This window comes from Chenopodium album, chromosome 9 (genome assembly GCF_948465745.1).
Source record: "Chenopodium album chromosome 9, dcCheAlbu1.1, whole genome shotgun sequence".
In the NCBI taxonomy this organism is placed as follows: domain Eukaryota; kingdom Viridiplantae; phylum Streptophyta; class Magnoliopsida; order Caryophyllales; family Amaranthaceae; genus Chenopodium; species Chenopodium album.
Window position 1 is genome coordinate 41,552,724 of NC_137842.1, and position 19,403 is coordinate 41,572,126.

At 39.4% G+C, this 19,403-nt stretch overlaps 1 protein-coding gene across 1 annotated transcript; it reads right to left on the reverse strand.

Moving 5' to 3' along the window:
* Positions 1 to 1,505: 1,505 nt before the first annotated feature.
* On the reverse strand, positions 1,506 to 2,206 carry LOC145557635 (uncharacterized). Its single transcript, XM_081618812.1, has 2 exons — positions 2,072 to 2,206; positions 1,506 to 1,997 (listed from the first exon to the last, which is right to left on the reverse strand). Exons 1-2 carry the CDS (start codon positions 2,204 to 2,206, stop codon positions 1,506 to 1,508), a joined length of 627 nt encoding a protein of 208 aa, XP_081474938.1.
* Between the last annotated feature and the right edge of the window lie 17,197 nt (positions 2,207 to 19,403).

Sequence of the window (19,403 nt, forward strand, 5' to 3'; positions counted from 1 at the left end):
GTTAATTATTGTTTTTAGGAAAATTTGTCAGAAAAAAAACCTTTTAAATGGCTCATTTTGCAAGAAAAACCTTTTAAAACATTCTTTGTTAAAAAAAATCCACCACAATCACTTTTTTTGTTGAATGAAACCTGGGCTTACTTTTTCGGCATTGACCAAGACTTTCTGGCGTTGACTCCTTTATTTTCCTACTTGCAGCCTACAATTATTGATTTTCCCTCCTTCGTTTTGGCTCCCTTATTTCCCCTCTATATATAGTGTAGGAAAGCCCTCCCCAAATCACTCAATTCCAAATTAGGGCAACTTTTCCCCCAAAATCAGATAAATTAATATGTAAATTAGGGATCTTCATCAATTTCTTTCACAGTTGTAGTCATCAAATCTCCAAAGTTGTTCTTCTGTTTTCTCTAATACCTCTGTTTTTCTGTCTTATTGTAGGTAAAATGGTGAATTGCGGATGTGGCTTTCCTTGTGTGAAGAGAACCTCCTGGACTCATGATAATCTAGGAAGAAGGTTCGAGGCTTGTAAAAAGTACGACCATGACACTGGTGAATGATGTTGCAACACATTCAAATGGCTAGATGAGGATCAAACAGATTGGCAGCGTGATGTGATTAATTTCCTTGTGGTTGAGAGGCACAGGAGGGAAACAGAAGCTGACAATCGTCAAAACTAGGATGATGTGTTTAGAAGAACACAAAAACCTTTAAGCCCTAAGGCAGGGGGGTTTAAGCAGATTGGTTTTTGTGTTGTTGTTTCTGTGATTGTCAGTGTCTTTGTTGATGAAAATGTTTGCTTAGATTGCTAAGTTAGTGGGGTTATTTTGGCAAGTAGATGTGTAAGTCAGTGTTGTATTATTGACTTATTTTGGTTTGTACACTAGGGGGGGTTAAGCTAAGTGAAAGTGGTGTATTTTGCACCCCTTTTTATGAAATAAAAAAGCAATGTAGTTTGGTATCAATCATTTTTGGTTCATGTTCCTTGCTTGCTCCATTATCTTATTTGAATAAAAGTATGACAAAAAAAAAAAGTAAAAGTAAAGCAAAATTAAAGCAACAAGACTCTTCAAATTTGGCATAACATAACACAAGTAGCTGTGATCATAAACAAATCTTCATTCACATCATGAGTTTGTTCACAAAAAATTAGTTTTAAGTAGCAACATTGATCACATAAAACTTTTGATAACCAACTACACCAATTGTTCTACAACAAAAAAAAAAAAAACATGTTCAACTTCAAGGCAATATTCAACTAGCATTCTAGGTCCCATGTGGTGCAGACATTGAGATGGAGTGCTGTGAAGCTTGGGATGAGGTAGTTTCTGCTGCTTAGACTGGTACTGCTTGCCCTGCTACTGGTTTCCTTGTTCCTGCAGCACTCTTTGGTCTTCCAAGAGGCCTCTTTGACTTATCAATAGGTGGGGATGGACTCTTATTCTTGTAATGCCCCAACCCACCACAATTAGAGCATTTGTTTTGCACCTTTTCCCTCTTGACATTCTTCATCTTTTTCTCTTCCCTAGCTTCTTTCTTTCCTTTTTACTTGAAGGCCTTCCAGGTAAGTTTCTGTGTGTAGGAGGTAATGGCCTTGGATAAGGAGTGACTTCCCACTGCAGATGACCTGACATTGCTTTAAAAGTTGGAGCATATGTCTTGGTGTATGTCTCCACATGATAAGTTGGGTGACTAAATTGCTCAATGTCAAGCCTTCTCAATTGAACACAGGTAAGTGCATGCCAGCAAGGAATTCCCATGAGTGTCCATCTGTTGCAGCTGCAAGCTTTTGTGTCTAGGTTGACAACATAAGTGTATTCTGTGTCATCACCTTTAAACTCCGTTAAGTCAGCTTGAGTTACTCTCATGTTGGACACTTGTTGCGGACCTCTATGCACAAACTTCAAGAAAGTTGACATTATGACACCAGTGAAAGATTTGAGCCCTTCCTTTTTTGCAAAAAATCTTCCCATGACATATCTTCTTACCCACTCCATCACCTACAGTATAGGCTTTGTTATAGCTTCTCTAAGAACATTATTGAAGCTTCCACAACAATTGTTCAAGAGCATACCTGACTTGGAGTGAGAGCTAAACTTGTGTCTTGACCAATGAGCAGGTGGAATGTCATGTAAGTAGTTGTATGCATCTGCACTAAGCTTTTTTTATTTGTTCCATATGCTGCTTGAAGTGATGCTATAGACACCATAACCAATAATAAACAAGCTAAGTCAAATTGTAGCTTACATATTGTAGGGAATATTTCAATCATTACCCCAAACTTGAACCCCACTGTGATCATACACTTAAGTATGGTGGCGTCCAAAGGGAAGGAAGCTAGAGCAAAAGAGTCGCCAACAAGTTTTAGGAACTTGTAAACCGTTCACAAAGTGAAGGTTACACCCCTTATTAACGATCCAAGAGATCCTTAACTCCAATAGGTCTGGAACCAAGACTGGAAGTTTGGGGATGAAGGTACAAATCCAATCTAAAAGAGAAAGAACCTGCCCTAATAATAGACCTCTACTTTATTCTTCTCGTATTCTTGTGCGCTTTCTGACTAACATGCAATCAATAAGTTTACCCTAAACCTGTTTATCTATGTTAGTTGAATTTTAATGCACAAATAAATCTATTATTGGCGATCACTTGAATTATAATCAAATTAACCCTAAATAAGATTATTAATTATCTTATTAAGCGTGATTACAAGTACAGATTCCCTTTAAACATGCATAAAAGGCGTGATCAAGCAATAATAATAAATATATATCAAGCAACATAATAATAAGAATAATAATAATAATTATTATAATAATCATAATAACAATCACAATAATTAAAATAATCATGTTAAAACATAATAATAGCAAGATCCTAGGCATGATACTAACAAGATTAATAACAAACCATACCATGTCACTAAACATTAAAGATAAAATATTTAGCCCTAACATGATACTAACATACTATTAGGAAAGAAAACAGGAAACATCATAATAAACATATTTGATATTAGAACTTTTAATTATTACCCTAAACATGATACTAGGAAGCAATAAAACATCCTAACATGATACTAGGAATAAAAATAATAACCTAAACATGATTTTTATGTCATAATAACAATGAAAACAATTAAAACACTTACTTGGATGCCTCGTACCTCTTTCTAATAACAAAATACACACTTTAGTAACTTCAAGGAAAATATTAAATCAAAACAATTAAATTAAATAATTGAAAGAGAGATTTGGGACCAAACCCTCAAAAATATCAAACCTTTCACGTCTAGGGCAAAGTCAACTTCGAATTGGGCTAGGTGTGTCTAGATCTTGTGAATGCGTAATTTTGTATTTGAGAAAAGGCTAGTTTAGAAAAGAGAGAGAGAGTATCAAGAATTTCTTGATGAGAGTTGGTGATCCAAAAACGGAGGTTTTAGGAGGCTATTTATAACGAAAATCAGTCGGATTATGATAAAAAAGAATCAGAGTTTCGAAAAGAATAAAACACGACGCTGTCGCCACACACACCTTTGTCGCCAGGCGACAGACGTGTCGCCGCAGCGTCAGGCTTGTCGCCAGGCGACAGCCTGTAGTGTGGTGCTGCATACAGTTTTTTTCCACGCGTTTTCATATTTTGATAAAATTTAAGCGTACGAAGGGTAAAATTGTAATTTCCTTTAAAACACTTCTTTTATTCTAAATAAAACTCTTACAACTCAATTATCAATGCTAATGACATTAGGATTCAAAAGAACCTTCTAGAAGATTCCAGAAGACTATAATCAATCCTAATTGCATTAGGAATGATAAATCATAATAGACCCTCCTATAGATCATTGAGCCGCATATAAAAATCAAACCGGACCTAGTTTAGTAATTCGGCCATAACTTCCTCATTATTCATCGGAATTGGGCTTATAATATATCGTTGGAAAGCTCTTTTTGAACTCAATCCAACTACACCATTATTGGAACCTTTCCATGGACCAAACTAAACTGGATTGGATATTTTCATAAAAATAGGTTTTCGAAAACAGAGAGAAAGAAGAGAATTAAAAACTAACCGCAACACCAGACTTTCCACACTTTCACTTCACTTGATTATGATTCGACATGAAAGGTATTCATCACCGGGTTTGGTTTTGGGGAGACACAAATGGGTGTCTACAAAAGCCCACACTTTGACTGAGTTTAGAGAAACGCAAGTTTCAAAAACAAAAGTCAAAGTATCGATAGGGACGGAGAATGATTCAGAACGTTCTGCAATCCCAAATCATTCTTGTAACGCCGATACCTGCAAACTAGCATTAGTTAAAATAGATAAGAGAGTTAAAGAAACGTGTATCTTGCACCGTCGAGCACATGTCTATGAAGTAACCGATTTGCTGCTGTTTTTGCTGTTGACAACCTTCCACAAGCTAGGGAACACCATCTTGCCACTTTGATGTTGATATGTCCACGCGTCTCTGAACAAAGAGCTTTGAGTGATATGCCCACGCGTCTCTAAGCAAAGAGCTTTGATGATATGTTCACGCGTCTCTGAATAAAGAGTTTCTTTTGTTTGACAATCTTCCTCAAGTTAGGGGATACCGCCTGAAGACTGCTACGCCTGTAACTGCCTTCAATTCTGTCGTGACAGTCTTCCGCAAGCTAGAGAACCCTATCAAAGATTGCTTTGCCGAAAACGACCTTCTAGCTCTTCGTGACCATTTTTCGCAAGCTAGGGAACATGATCGAAGATTGCTTCGCCTGAAGCTATCCTCATTTGTTGCGATAATACTCAGAAGAGTATCACCGAAGACCAACGCCTGTCGATCCTTTAAAGTTTTCTTGAACTTTGCTTTTGCTATGCCAGTGCGTCGGCGCTTTTGCGCCTTGTGAACCAGTATGTCAGTGCTTTTGAATTGTGAACCAGTATGTCGGTGCTTCTGTTGTTTGTGAACCAGTATATCGGTGCCTTTGTAGTGAGCCAATGTTTAGGCGCTTTAAGCTAAGTGAGACGATCATTTATCAGGTCGATCACTTAATGCGATTGTAACCGAGCCGATTACTTAAATCATGTCAAGTTGCTTATAGGGGCTAACTGGCGTACCAAGGAACCCAAAATTGTTGAATGAGGTCGAAATAATTATTTTGAGAGGCTTAGTGTTCAGTCGCCGCTGCAACGTCTCTAGCGCCGCGATTTTTCCCTGTCGCCAGGCGCTGCACTCTATCGCTCGACGACAGAGCTGTCGTGCGACGCTGCAGTCGGGATTTTCGTATAAATCCCCTTTCTTCCTCGTGTGGCTGCTACCACTTTTATTTCTTTCAAGTTTGGCGCGAAAATCTTTGAATTGCTCATTCTCACTCGTTTCTCAACCAAATTCACTCAAATTTGTTGCAAATCAAAGCTTTGTTCATCTAGTTTACTGATCTATGTAAATTTTTTCCAAACTCACTCGAATTTTGATGAATTTTGTTCATGTTTATTCACGAATTTCTTGAAAATTCAAAACATATACTGCTCAATTTGCTTAGTTTGTCAAATTTTATGCCATGAAATTGCTTGATTATATTTATATATTGCCTTGGGAGTATTTTGAGACTTATTTGACTCAATTTGGTGAAGAAACGAACGATTCACCATTGTTGAACCTCTTAAGGTCGGGAAAACAATGTGGCTTGTTCTTGATGTTTTAGCTAGAAATGCTTGTTCAATTTGTCACAATAATTATCATAATATTGCAAGAAATCGTTTGGTTGCTTGAAAAATGCCATATATGCTTGAATTAAAATTGTGCTCTATTTAGTACTACGCAATTTGTGTTTTGCGAACATAGTATCATGCGGCTAAGCGAACCTTAGATACTATAGAACCTTGATTTTTGTCAATTCTGCACAATGTAGTATGGCTAGACAGTGAGGTTACGGTTTCCAATCCCGAGACACACGACGGGAGCACGAGCCCATTCAGGAGGACGCCGACCCGTCCACTTCTCTCGATCCCTTCCCTGAGTGGGACGAGCGTACGCTGTTATTTGCCCCCGAGCACCACATTTCAGAGAGGGTGCGTCGCGGGATCACTAGCGATAGGACGCGCAGCCACGGCTCGAGCAATGACACCCTGGGCAAGCTGTACGACAAGTATTTCAGCGGCGATGAGGGGTTGCGCCTTCTTTGGGAGTCTTGTAGGCTGACTACCCTGTTTCAGGCCACGCAGGCCATGTACTTATTTGACGCAAGCCACCACGTGGTTCGCGCTTTGGTGGAGTTCTTCTGGGACACCACCAACACTTTCTACTTTCCTTAGGGTGAGATGACTGTCACCCCAGCCGATTTCAGTCTCATCTTGGGACTAGAGTTTAGTTCGACTACGCTGGCGTTCGGCAGCTCCATCAGCATTTTCTCTCCTGAGGTCGATGAGTTGTTGGGTTTGATTGCTGTTCGGGCCCGTGCTGAGGTGGAGCCATCACGATTCAACTCTAGGTGCATTCGCCGGTCGACTTTGGCGATGGCTTTCGAGGACGATGCGACTACCCGAGAGCAGCGGGTGTGCATCTTTACACTTATTTTGCTGTCAGGGATGTTTTCCTCAAACAAGGGTAGTACGGTGCTTCTTTACTACCTTCTTGCTGTCCGCGATCTTCAGCTGATTGGGACTTATGATTGGGCCAGCTTGGCCTATGCTGAATTTCTACAAGGATTGTGAGACTTCTGTCGACACCGGTTTTACACAGGAAACATCACTCTGTCTAGCTTTTGGAGATTCGATGAGGTATACTTCATATCTTACAAAGTTAGCTCTAAGCACTTATTAGCACTTACTGATATCTTTTATCTTTTGTAGATTTGGTTCTACAAGTACTTTCCTTCGCTTGCGTCGGCGAGACCATCTCCTCGCGAGTTCCCCGTTGGCGCCTATTGGGGAGGTCGCTACAGTAACCAGGCGACTGCTGCCCGCGTTCGAGAATTGATCCTCTCGGTATGTCCTTTTGCATAGTTGACATCTTTGTATTGCTTTTGGTAGAAACTTTATCTTATAGGCATTCTTTGCAGGAGCCTGACGTGTTATACCGGCCATGGGGCGCCTTGGTTATTCCTGCGCTGGCTGCGCAGTACACTGTTGAGCGTCGCTACTTCTAAGGGACGTATGAGGCGGTGGTGTACTTAGGAGAGAGGGTTGCTATTTAGCACTCCTTAGAGATTTTCGTCGTCCTTGCTCCTCCGCCACGTCATATGTTTCATGACGCGATGCTGCTCAACTTGTCGGAGAGGTTGCCTGCTGGTACCCCTTGGCGATCTCATGCTAGCTCAGGGCGGTGCTACGAGGAGGACCTACTACCGTTGTTAGCTCCGACTCCTGTTTTGTCTGAGGAGGCGGTAATATGATTTTTGTCTTTTATCTCTTTGCTAAGTAGCCCCCAAGTGATATTTCATTCACTTTGGTTTGCTTTTTGCCAGGCCGAGCCTACTGAGTTCGTTCCTCCTCGTATGTCCATCCACTATCAGGGGACATGCAGCCCTATTGAGGAGATAATCCTTCTAGCTCCCGAGGATCAGCGTTTTGTTGAGCGATCTATCCCTTGCCACCAGACTCAGGTGAGTTATTTGCTTGCTATTTGTTTATATTTGTATTGTATTGTTACTGATTTTATTTCTTTGACAGTTCTCGCGCGAGGTGGTTACGACGATGGCGAGGTGCATAGACGCCTTTTGGAGGCAGCTGGTGCGGATGAGGAACGTGGCTTCCTGTCGTCGCGACGACACTGTTCGGGAGGTAGCTTTTCCTCTTTATTTCTGCATTATTTATATTTCTATCTTCTTTGCCTCTGAATTGATTTCTTTTTGCAGGGACATCCTATTCCTTCCCGTACTCGGACGAGACCTGAGGCTCGCAGAGAGCCGGCTAGGTCTAGCTCGAGGTGTCGCCGCACTACTTCCGGTGGTCTGGGTAGCCGATCTGATGCTACTCGGACCGAGGCGGTGGAGGGCTCGGGCTCTTCATTTGAGAGTGTATAGGCTGGGCGGATGGGCCAGGGAGAGGCAACTTCAGCTCCAATAGGTGGTGGGACGTACGAGATCGACTCGTCGTCGCAGCAGCCTCCACAGCCTCAGCCTCTGCTGATTCATCACCAGGGTGACCTTGGGTGGACGGGTCCTGAGTTGAGTTTCCCTCCTCCTGGTGAGGTTAGAGCTGGTGGGGAGCATACCCCTCGATCTGCGCAGTTCTTTGATATGATGAACATTCCTCATCATCTGCTTCCTCCAGCGCCGTAGTTGTACCTGTATTTATTTATTCTGACTTTTATAGGACTTTGCCTGACTGACTCGTTTGTTAGACATATTTTGTATATACAAACTTTATCTATTATGACTGTATTATCTTTGCATTTATTTTTCATTTTTATGTGCATATGTGTGTGTGCAAAAAATTGTGATAAAATCGTGATTAATTTTGCGCAAAAACTTCTGTCATTTTTATTACTAATGGAGGGTATCCGACTTTCTCCCCCAAAAAGAAAAAATGAAAAATAAACCGGACTTGAAACAAACCTAAATTTAATTAAGTTTGAATAAATCCAAGAAGAAAATAAAAGGGAAATATATTAAATTAATATGTATGGGTATTTGAAGAAAAGGTAAAATCGTAAAGTCGTTGTACGAATTCGAATCATAGCCAGAAAAATGCGGTTTGCATAGCACATTGAGGAAGCGTTGCAGCACCGCGTGTCGCCACGTGTTTTGCGCTGTCGCTGAACGCTGCTGCTGTCGCCAGGCGATAGGATTGTCGTTCGGCGCTGCAGTGCGCTGATTCCGAGTCCTTTTCGGAGTCAAACTGCATCGATTTTTTAAATAAATAGCCCCCTAATGTGCCGATATTCTGTATAATTCGAACAGATTAATTATAATCTTAGTTTCTCAACAAATAATCATGTCTTTAGTTACTAAGAGTTTTAGCAATTTCACTCGTAAATGGTGTTGGTCTTTAACTGCTAAAGAGAGAAAAGAACTCGACGTTTTTCACATGGGAGGTATTTATGGTGTTAAGGGGGTAGATCTTGATATAGATTTTATTCATGCAACCTTAGAATATTGGGACACAGAAACACATTGCTTTAGATTGGGGTGTGATGAAATTATCCCTTTACCGGAAGAATTTGGTGCTATCTTAGGCTTCCCTTCATTAGATCTTGCGGTAATCCCTAGAATAAATGAATATTATTATAAAGATTTTGAGCGCTTCTTTAATTTAAGAGACAGAGATCTAACAAATATTTTAGATGGTAGTGTAGTTAATTTACAAGAATTTGCACGCCACTACTTTGATAGACCTTATTCTGAATCTTTTAATGTTTATAGAAAAAGGGATTTTCTCTTTTGCATTCTTAACCAATATCTTCTCACTAGTGGTAGAACTAATGAGGGTCAAGCAATTATATTAACTGTTTTGGAGCAAATTGAATCTGGAAGAAATCCAATGCCATTAATTATTGGAGAGACTATGCTTAGTCTTGATAAATTGAAGAAAAATCCAAAAGCACCTTTTCGGGGCTCTCCTATTTCCTTACAGGTAGAAAAATAATATTTTAATTACAAAAATAAAAAACATATTTTTGTATAGTAATACTAATTTATTTGCATTGAATTTTTGTACAGATATGGCTAATGAAGAGACTTGAATTAATTAGTCCTCCTGAAAATATTGAAAAATATACTCCAAATTGCTTTGTGAGGCGAAAAAAACGTTTCTCTAAGATGGGGCGCCATGAGTGGAATAAAGTCTTTGCCTCTGGCAACTTTGCTATCAAGTGGGTCGTCTCTTGGTGGAAAATAGAGAAGATGGTTGGTGTCAACAAGCAACCCTTCTGTCGTCTTCCAAGCTTAACCAAGATGACTTTTTATTATCCCTGCAGGGTAAAAAGGTAGTACGATCTACTTCAAACAATTCCTTCTGGGGATCTTCGTCGTCCCTATGAATTTCCTGTTTCACAAGAAGTAGAGAAATTTGACAGATATTGGAGTGCTAGGCCTTTATGGGAAGTGATTACCCAAAAGGTTCCTCCTTCCTTGCCCAATGATGTGAAGAGATGGCTTCTTAATAAGCCTACAAAGGACGTGAAGAAAAATCCGAGTAGAACTAATGTGAAGAATCGTCTAAGTGCCAAAGTGATTCCTGTTAAGGAATGCTTGGGTGAAAAGATTGAATTCAAAACACCTGTGATGCCTAAGAAGAAAGACTCTACAAAGGATAAAGGGAAAAGAAAAGCTTACACTTCAGAAAAGAAGGTTTGGGTAGAAAAGAAACATGGAGTCCTAGCTAAGAGAGAAACCATTTACTCTAAAATTGAATGTAGGTCCTCTAAAGGATGCCTACTAGCTAAAGTCATGGATGATGAAGTGGATGCAGATAAAAATTGGAAAAGGGCAAAGAAAGAGAAAAAAAGATTGAAGCATTGCTGAACTTCCAGTTTATTAGAGTAGTTTAAATTTAAAGTTAATTTGTTTTATTAAGCTTTTATTTAAATTCCATCAATAATGTAATTTTATCTTATTTTATTAACGAAATTTCAGCTTTTTAATTAAATCAACTTTTTAAAATTTAATTTATTAAAGCAATGAAAACAAATTAAAGTATTTTATTTTTCCAGAATTTTTTTTTCGAGTACGGAAGTCGAAATTTTCCCAAAAAACATCGAAATTTGCCCAGATTTCCCCTGAAAAATGACGCCACTGTTTTGCAACTGTCAACAGGCGTTGCTGTCTGTCGCCAAGCAACAGGCGCTGTTGCTTTGCGCTGCAGTCTGTCGGCCGGCGACAGACCTATATCTGTGGCGCTGTTATTCTGTCGAATTTCTATTGCTTCTAGGATGCGAGGTTTGCAAAAATTAAAGTGGCCGCACCCTGTAAAGGGTTGTCTATGTTTCCTTTCCTAAGGAATCAGGCCAAACGTAGCTCTCTTGAGTGTCCTACTCAAGTAATTATGGGTAGTACTTTTTAAGTTGGTCAAGGTTTGTCATGTTTGAGAACTCATTGCCATCCATGTCAGTTAGTTTTGCTGCACCTCCTGATTGGATAGTTTTGACAATATAAGGTCTGGACCAATTAGGCCTAAATTTCCCTCTTGGATCCAAAACATTTTTCATTAATGCTTTTAACACCAATTCTCCTACTTTGATGTTTCTTGTCTTGACCTTCTTATTAAAATGCCTAGCCATACGGGTTTGATAGCATTGGGTATGATGTAGAGCTTCTAGTCGCTTTTCATCAAGTAGAATTAGCTCTTCATACCTTGCTCTAGTCCATTCGACTTCATCGAGTTTACTTTCTAGTGCAATGCGTAGAGATGACATCTCTAGCTCTACAGGTTGTCCGACATCCATTCCATAAACTAAGGAGAATGGCGTATTTCCTGTTGATGTGCGAATTGACGTGCGATAACCCCAAAGTGCGAAATGGAGTTTGTCAGGCCAATCCTTGTAATTTTCTGTCATTTTCTCGATAATAGTCTTTAGATTTTTATTAGCTGCCTCAACTGCTCCATTTGCTTGAGGTCTATAAGGGGAAAAATGATGGTGTTGAATGCCATAATTTTGTATAAATTCTTCACATTCAACTTGAAAGTTTCCATTGTCACTTATCATCTCATGTGGGACTCCGTATCAACAAATAATATTCCTTTCGACAAAGAGTGCTACATGTTTTGCAGTGAGTTTAGCATATGATTGTGCTTCAACCCACTTTGTGAAGTAATCAATTGCTACTAATATGTATTCGTGACCTCCTGTCCCAGGAGTGGTAATTTTACTAATAATATCAATTCCCCATGTAGGAAATGACCATGGTGAAGTGTATGTGTAAAGTAGAGATGGAGGAACATGTTGTAAATTGGCCTAAATTTGGCATTTAGGGCATCTTTTTACATATTGATGACAATCCCTATTCATGGTAGTCCAATAGTATCCTTCTCGCATTATCTTTTGGACTAGCATTTTGCCATTAACATGGGTTCCACAAATTCCTTCGTGGACTATTCTCATAGCTCTTTGGGCATCCTTTTTCCCTATACACAAGAGAGCTCGTCCCTTAGGTACCCTTTTATGTAACTCGTTGTTTATGAGTACGTATTGGGAAGCCAAGAGTCTTAATGCTTGTTTTTCTCTTTTGTAAGCATGAGGAGGGTATTTTCCTTTGGTGACGTAATTAAGTATATCCGTATACCACGGTTCTTCTTCTTATTCTTATTCTTCTTCTTCTTCATCTTGGACCACTTCATCGTCTTCTATGACTTGAATATAAGCCGGTTTATGCCTTTTTTCTATGGTTAGAGGCATTTGCTTGATTTCCGTAGGAATCCTAACCATTGAGGCTAGTCTTTCCAAGGCATCAACAAATTGGTTTTCCTCTCTAGGTAGATAGGTGTATTCTACCTTTTCTAACTGATTGGTGAGAGTTTCTAGATAATTTTGGTAAGGGGCTAGACTTTCACTCCTTTTTTTCCATCTTTTGGAAATTTGGTTGATGATCAATGAAGAGTCTCCGAATATTTGTAATTTCTTTACTCCTAATGCCAAAGCTGGTTCAAGGCCTACCATGCATGCTTCGTATTCGACAGCGTTGTTGGTAACGTCAAAATCTAGCTTTATAGAGATTGGAACGTGCTCTTATTTAGGTGATACTAAGAGTACTCCAACGCCACATCCCTTTTGGTTGGAGGCTCCATCGAAGTATAAAGTCCAAGTATCATCTTCTGTGACCATCAAGTCTTCATCTGGAAATTCATTGTCATGTACCGGCGTCGAATCTTCTATTGGGAAATCCGCTAGGAAATCCGAGACCACAGATCCTTTGATAGCCTTTTGTAGCATGAATCTTACATCGAACTGGGCTAAATTGACTATCCACCTTGAAATGCGCCCATTGAGTGTAGACTTTTCGAATAGATACTTAAGTGGATCCATTCGAGAAACTACAAAGATTGTATGCACGAGCATGTAATGTCTTAGCTTGGTTGGTGCCCACACCAATGCGAGGCACAATTTCTCAAGCGGTGTGTAGCGTACTTCATACTCGAGCATCTTTTTGCTTAAATAGTAGATTGCATTTTCTTTACCTTCTACTTCTTGTGCAAGCATAGCCCCCATTGTCTCTTTGGTGACTGTTAAGTACAACCTAAGAGGGATCCCTAGGAATGCTGGCGCTAATACGGGAGGATTTGCGAGATAGGCTTTGATCTTCTCAAAGGCTTTTTAACACTCGTCATCCCATATTACTGGCACATTCTTTTTTAACCTCTTGAATACTGGTTCGCATATCGTTGTTAGCTTTGATATGAACCTACTTATATATTGCAACCGGCCAATAAACCCTTGAATTTGTTTCTCGGTTTTGGGCGGTGGCATTGACATGATCGCCTTGATCTTGGTTGGGTCTATCTCTATTCCTCTAGAACTTATGACATACTCCAAGAGCTTGCCTGAGGTGACTCCAAAAGTACACTTAGATGGATTCAACCTCATGTTGTATTTTCTTAGCCTTAAGAAATCGAAGAATTTTCTTAAGGCTACTTGATGTCCTGGGAGATCTTTTGATTTCACAATCATATCATCTACATACACTTCAACCTCTTTGTGCATCATGTCATGGAGTAGGGCAGTTGCTGCTCGTTGGTAAGCAGCACCCGCGTTTTTCAACCCGAATGGCATTACCGTGTAACAGTAAGTACCCCATGGTGTTATGAATGTTGTTTTCTCCATGTCTTCTTCTGCCATGAGAATTGATTGTACCCAGCGTATCCATCCATAAATGAGAGAAGCGCATGATTAGCTGTATTTCTACTAAGATATCGATGTGTGGTAAAGGGAAGTCGTCCTTTGGACTTGCCTTATTTAAATCTCGATAGTCGACACACATTCTTTCCCTTCCATCCTTCTTCGGAACTGGGACCACGTTTTCCACCCATTCGGGGTATTTGGATACCCCGATAAAACCTGTAGTTATTTGTTTTTGAACTTCTTCTTTTATTTTAAGAGCTACATCGGGTTTCATTCGACGCAATTTTTGTTTTACAGGTTTCATTCCTAGAATTAGTGGTATAGTGTGTTGAGCTATTTCTCTATTAATGTCTGGCATATCTTCATATGACAAAGCAAATACATCGAGATAATCTTTGAGTAGATTAATTAAATCGGTTCTTTCTTGTTTATTAAGCGTTAATCAGATTTTAACTTGTCTTTTAATGGTTGAATCATTTGAGATATCAACCGTATCAGTATCCTCAATTATCGGTGTTTTCTTTTCAAGTGTTTCCATTGCTTTAATAATTTCTTTGTCATTTTCATTGTTAGTTAAGCAATACTCGTCATCTTGGGTTAATGAAAAACACGAGGAGTATGCGGAAGAAGACATATTATTGAATTCTAAAATCGTTACATCGAAAAGGGAAATGTCCTCAGGGACTTGATTACTAACTATCCTAGGAGTAGAAATAGAAGAATTAGGAATAGGGGATGCTATAGCTAAAGACTTGGAAGACTCTACAGGAAAAGACTCTGACTCTGACGACTCTTCAAACATTGGTCCTTGCCTTATTGTTATTGAGATTTTCCTTCCACTTGGAGTAGTCACCTTGACCGTCTTGCGCCATCCTTGCACTAAACCTTCCGCTGGAGTGATGAGCTTTGAAGGGTCAAAGTTCTCGCTTTGTAGGACCGTTTGGATGAGCAAGGAACTATCCTCTACATATTTCGGCTCATCTTTTTCTCGCCTAAATAGTAGTCCCATGACATTAAAGTCAAAGCATGGGGGTGCTTTCTCCTTGTGAATAGGAGTTGGGATCTCATCTTGAAAGTAGCAATCCAGAAAGATTTCAAACCCAGGTTGCCTTATGCCATTTACAACAAAAGGTTAGGGAAATTCATAGCATGGATAGTCCTCTCCTTCTCTTATGAACTGTCCATTGAGAGTGAGAGGATAATGATCCATTGGGATTGCTTTCTTTTAGGTGCGAGCGTTCCTATGCGCCTTAGACCTTTCTTGGGCTTGCTTAAGATCTTCCCGAGTCGGTTTGAAACCAAATCCGAAAGTATCTAATTTAGGGAGGCCAGGTAATTCCATTTGTTTTGCTATATCCTTTTTCTTTCCTAGAGTCATTCCAGGAAAGTGTCCCTACTATCATATTGGAGTGGGGGTCGTGACAAAGAGGGGTCCTTTTATCCTCCTCGATTAAGGAGACCTCTTCATTAAAGCTCCACAAGTCTTCATCATCCTCACCGTGCTCCATACTAATGATCGGATTTTCAACAGCTTTAATCCTCATAGGTGAAGCATCGATTGTGATGGGGATTCCTGTGCCTTGTAATGCTTGTCACCTTCTGGAGGTAAATCTTTGTCAGAAAAGGTGATCAAGTTGATAGGACTGGGGAGATCACTCATAAGGAAGTTATCCAACCCTCAGGAGTGGTGTCGAAATCTATCCCTATCTTATCCAAGGCATTCATTACCGCCAACCTATGTTCTCGAGACGTAGATAGAAGTTTCCATACGTTCATTCCGACCTTGGTCTTCTTGAATTGTTTGACAATGTCGTTGTCTTCTATAATAGGTATGGGAACTTGTTGCACGGTTGGAATAGGTTGTGTAGAGATGGGAGGTTGCATTCTCCCGGATCTTGTGAGGACATCTATGGGTGAATCTTCTTCATCCCAAAAATCACCTATCGAATATGACATTGAAAGTGGAGGTTCTTCCGTGTCCTTAAGGTAGAGGTCTTCGTCATTGCTGTCCCAAACCCCGTTAATACTTATGTCTTGTTCTTGTGGGATTTGAACTAGCTTCTTATCATCAATCATCTTCTGAGTTAAATCTTTAAATTTAAAATAATTTTCGATGGTATGTCCTCCTAATTGATGGTATGGACAGTAGAACCTGTCTGTCTTCTGTAGTGATTCAAATGGTCTCGGTTCAAGAGGTTTGACCTTACCATTCTCGGAGAGTATTTTGAAAATTTTAGCATAGGAAGTCCCAATTGGAGTATAGAGTTTATTACTCTTCTTGGGTGTGTCAATTACTTGGAGAGGGAATGGTTTCTTCTTCATAGGTGGAACTTTAGCATACTTGGTTTGAAGTTCCTCTCCTTGTTTCTTTGCTAATTCAATAGCTTCACGTAACAAGTCTATTCCCTCCCACATTGACCATATAAGAATCCGTACTTCTTCCTTGGTTACAAGTTCTGGTTCAGAAGGAAAATCATCCATGGCATCGAAAAAGGTTTCCTCCTCTTCTTCGATAGCATGAATTTCTTTAACAGATTTGATGAGAGATGAGGGATCAACATGGTTTTCCTCATCAGAGATAGCCAAGGAGTTGAAGAGTGGTGCATTGTTGATGCTTGGCTTCTTACTTGTAGGGGGCAATGGTAGCTTATTGTTATTAATCAAATCTTGGATAGCTTCTTTAAGCTTCCAAAAATTCTCAGTGAGATGTCCCCTACCTAGGTGATATTTGCAGTGTGCATTGGGGTTCCAGTTAGCTGTCCTTTTTTCAACTGGTGGGTCCCTAAATGGTCTAATAGGAGTTATAAGACCTTTTGCATTTAGTCGATCGAATGCGGTGTCATAACTCATACCAATAGGAGTAAAGTTCCTCCTAAATGGTTTCTTTTGTCCTTGGTTGTTCATAGCAAGGACTTCACTCAAATTAAAGGTGCTAACATTATTTAAGTGGGTGGTTTTGGAAGAAAAAGGATTGTCGTTCTACTTGCCTTTCCTGCCACTATTGGAGTTATTGTTAGCAGCTTTTTGTTTAGCAAGGTTGTCTTCAATGTTAATCCCAATATCATAGACGGCCTTGAAGGTGTGTAGATTGTTTTGATATTTTAGATTCTTGGAGTACTTTTCTTGGAGGTTCTTGATAAACAACCTCACAAATTCCTTTTCACTTGGTACTTCAATCATCCTAGCAGAGGTTTCTCTCAATTTATTGAAGAAAGAAGTGAAACCTTCATTCTCTTTTTGTTTAAGTATTTTAAGTTCCCTGTGATCAGTTTCAACTTGAATATTGCATTTGTACCTGTAGGCGTCGCTCGAAGTGAGCCTACGTTAAAGCATGTTGTGAATATGCTTGGCACTCATAGGAAGTGGGAATTGACATAATACGATTAGGGACAAATAAAGTAGGGAGCCGCCAACAAGTTTTTAAGGAACTTGTAAACCGTTCACGGATCATAAAAGGCAACCACAAATAAAAGGACAACAATAGGAAACAACGATTGACCCGTGAAGGTTACACCCCATTCATAATCCATGAGATTACTAACTCCATATGGTTTGGAACCACGAAAGGAGGATCGGGGATGATGGTACGAAGTGAGTCATGGAGTCACATTCGCCCGTATTAACTTCTACTCGATTCTTATAGTGAAAAGTGATTCTTGCGATCTCAAATGCATACAAATAATATATTCAATTTGCTCCAAACTATTATTATGCTAAATTGGTTGAATATTAATGCTACATATAATTCTAAAATATCGTGATCACTTGATTAAATAACAAGATTAAAAAGGAACCTAAGCCGGTTGTCCAAATTATCCTATTAGGCGTGATTTTCAATTACATATTCCCTTTAACATTTAATATGGTGATCAATAAATATAAAAGAATAAACATTAATATTGAAAGCATTTTAACAATAATAGCGTTAGTCAAATCAAATAATAAATAATCTAATCATGATACTAGCAATATAAAAATAAAATAAGTAATTAAATTAATTAATTACTCATGTTCCGTGCGTTCCTTTAAATTGCTACATCATGAATAAATTGTTAGTAACTTCAATAAAAATATAAAGCAAATGAAAATTAAATTAAATAAATGTAGATTTGATTTGGTCCAAACCCTCAGTTTTTTGTACCTTTCACGAGGACGGAACCTCGGGTTAATTATAGAGCCCTTGGAGTGCTTAGGGGAAAAATGATGTAATTAGGAATATATGTTTAAGGCTTAGAATATCAGAGAGAGAGAACAAAATGATTTTTAGTGTAAAAGAGAGGAAGAGAGAATGATTTGATGTCGAACTGCAGAAAGGAGGGGGGTATTTATAAGGAAAATGAGTAGAGGGAACACACGAAACCCTAAAAAGATAAAAAAAACCCTAAAAATTAACAACGGGACACGGAAAAGAACACCGTGACACAGTTCCAGGCACCGTTAGACGCCCCGTCTGACGGGGAAAAATCCCGTGGCGCGAGGAAAATTGGAGTGACGCGGGACATATTTGACCTACGGGAAGTGAAAACGCGTGAAGGGTTTACGCGAAAAAGAAACGAGAAAATTCCGTGACACGGCACACGTACCGTGACATGGAAGTTTCCATCGTGGCACAGTACAGTACACCGTTTCACGATATGGGAAAATGCGGAAATTACACGGAAAAAGCACCGTGACACGGTGAGAAATAACGTGTCACGGTAGCAGGTACCGTGTCACGGTAATTGGTATCGTGCCACGGTGGAATTTGACGCGAAAAAGCTTCAAAAATAGCACCGCGACATGATGTAAAGTACCGTGTCACGACACCAGGCACCGTGCCATGTCATCAGGCGCCATGACACGGTGCTTTTGCACTGTGCGCGGTAATTCCAGTTTTTTACACGTTTTTAAAATTGCGATAACTTTTGATCCGCAACTCAAAATAAGGCATATAATATATCATTGGAAATATTATCAAGTCTAATTTCCAACCCAATTAGAATCAGGTCAAAATAATTTGTATATTCTAAGATATGGTCGTTTTAGTGGAAGGGTGTCGGTTTTGGGCCGAGTTTAGTATTTTGCTCATATCTTTTTCGTTATAGCTCGGAATTTGGCTTATGATATATGGTTGGAAATCTTATTTCAATCCCTATCCAACCAAATAATAATTGGATCAAAATTATATAGCCATAAAATCAGTTCATCTCGGTTTTGTGATGTGGATACGAAAAGTGGAAAATATGTTATGATTTAGGAAAATGAGCTAGAAATTGGATTGGTTTATGAAATATATTGGATAGAACATGGATTTAAGCACTCCAAAGATTAAATAATCAAACCGACCAATAATGGCGGTGAAAGCTGTTCATCATCGGGTTTGGTTTTGGGGAGACGTTTTTAGGTGTCTACAGTACCTATCAATGAAAGCGTTTACAATTGATTCCCAAGTGGAGGTTTTCTCTTTGTCAAGGGAGAAGAACCATTGTTGGCAAACGATTTCAATAGATAAGGAAAATAAAGAGTGAAATACTTTTCTATCAATACTCTTAATATTCATTATTGTTTCAAAAGCTCTTAAATGAAAGTAAAGGTTATCAGCTGTCTTGAATTTTGGGATGTCGTTGGCATTGAACTTCTGCGGAAGAAGCTACTTGTCCACCGAGACCCC

What these genes read in the sequence shown, in the direction of transcription:
- LOC145557635 (XM_081618812.1), bottom strand. Translation starts at nt 2,206, where the DNA reads ATGGTGTCTATAGCATCACTTCAAGCAGCATATGGAACAAATAAAAAA. An exon ending in TAGCTCTCACTCCAAGTCAG is followed by an intron (nt 1,998 to 2,071) that starts GTATGCTCTTGA and finishes CCTATACTGTAG; the next exon opens with GTGATGGAGTGGGTAAGAAG.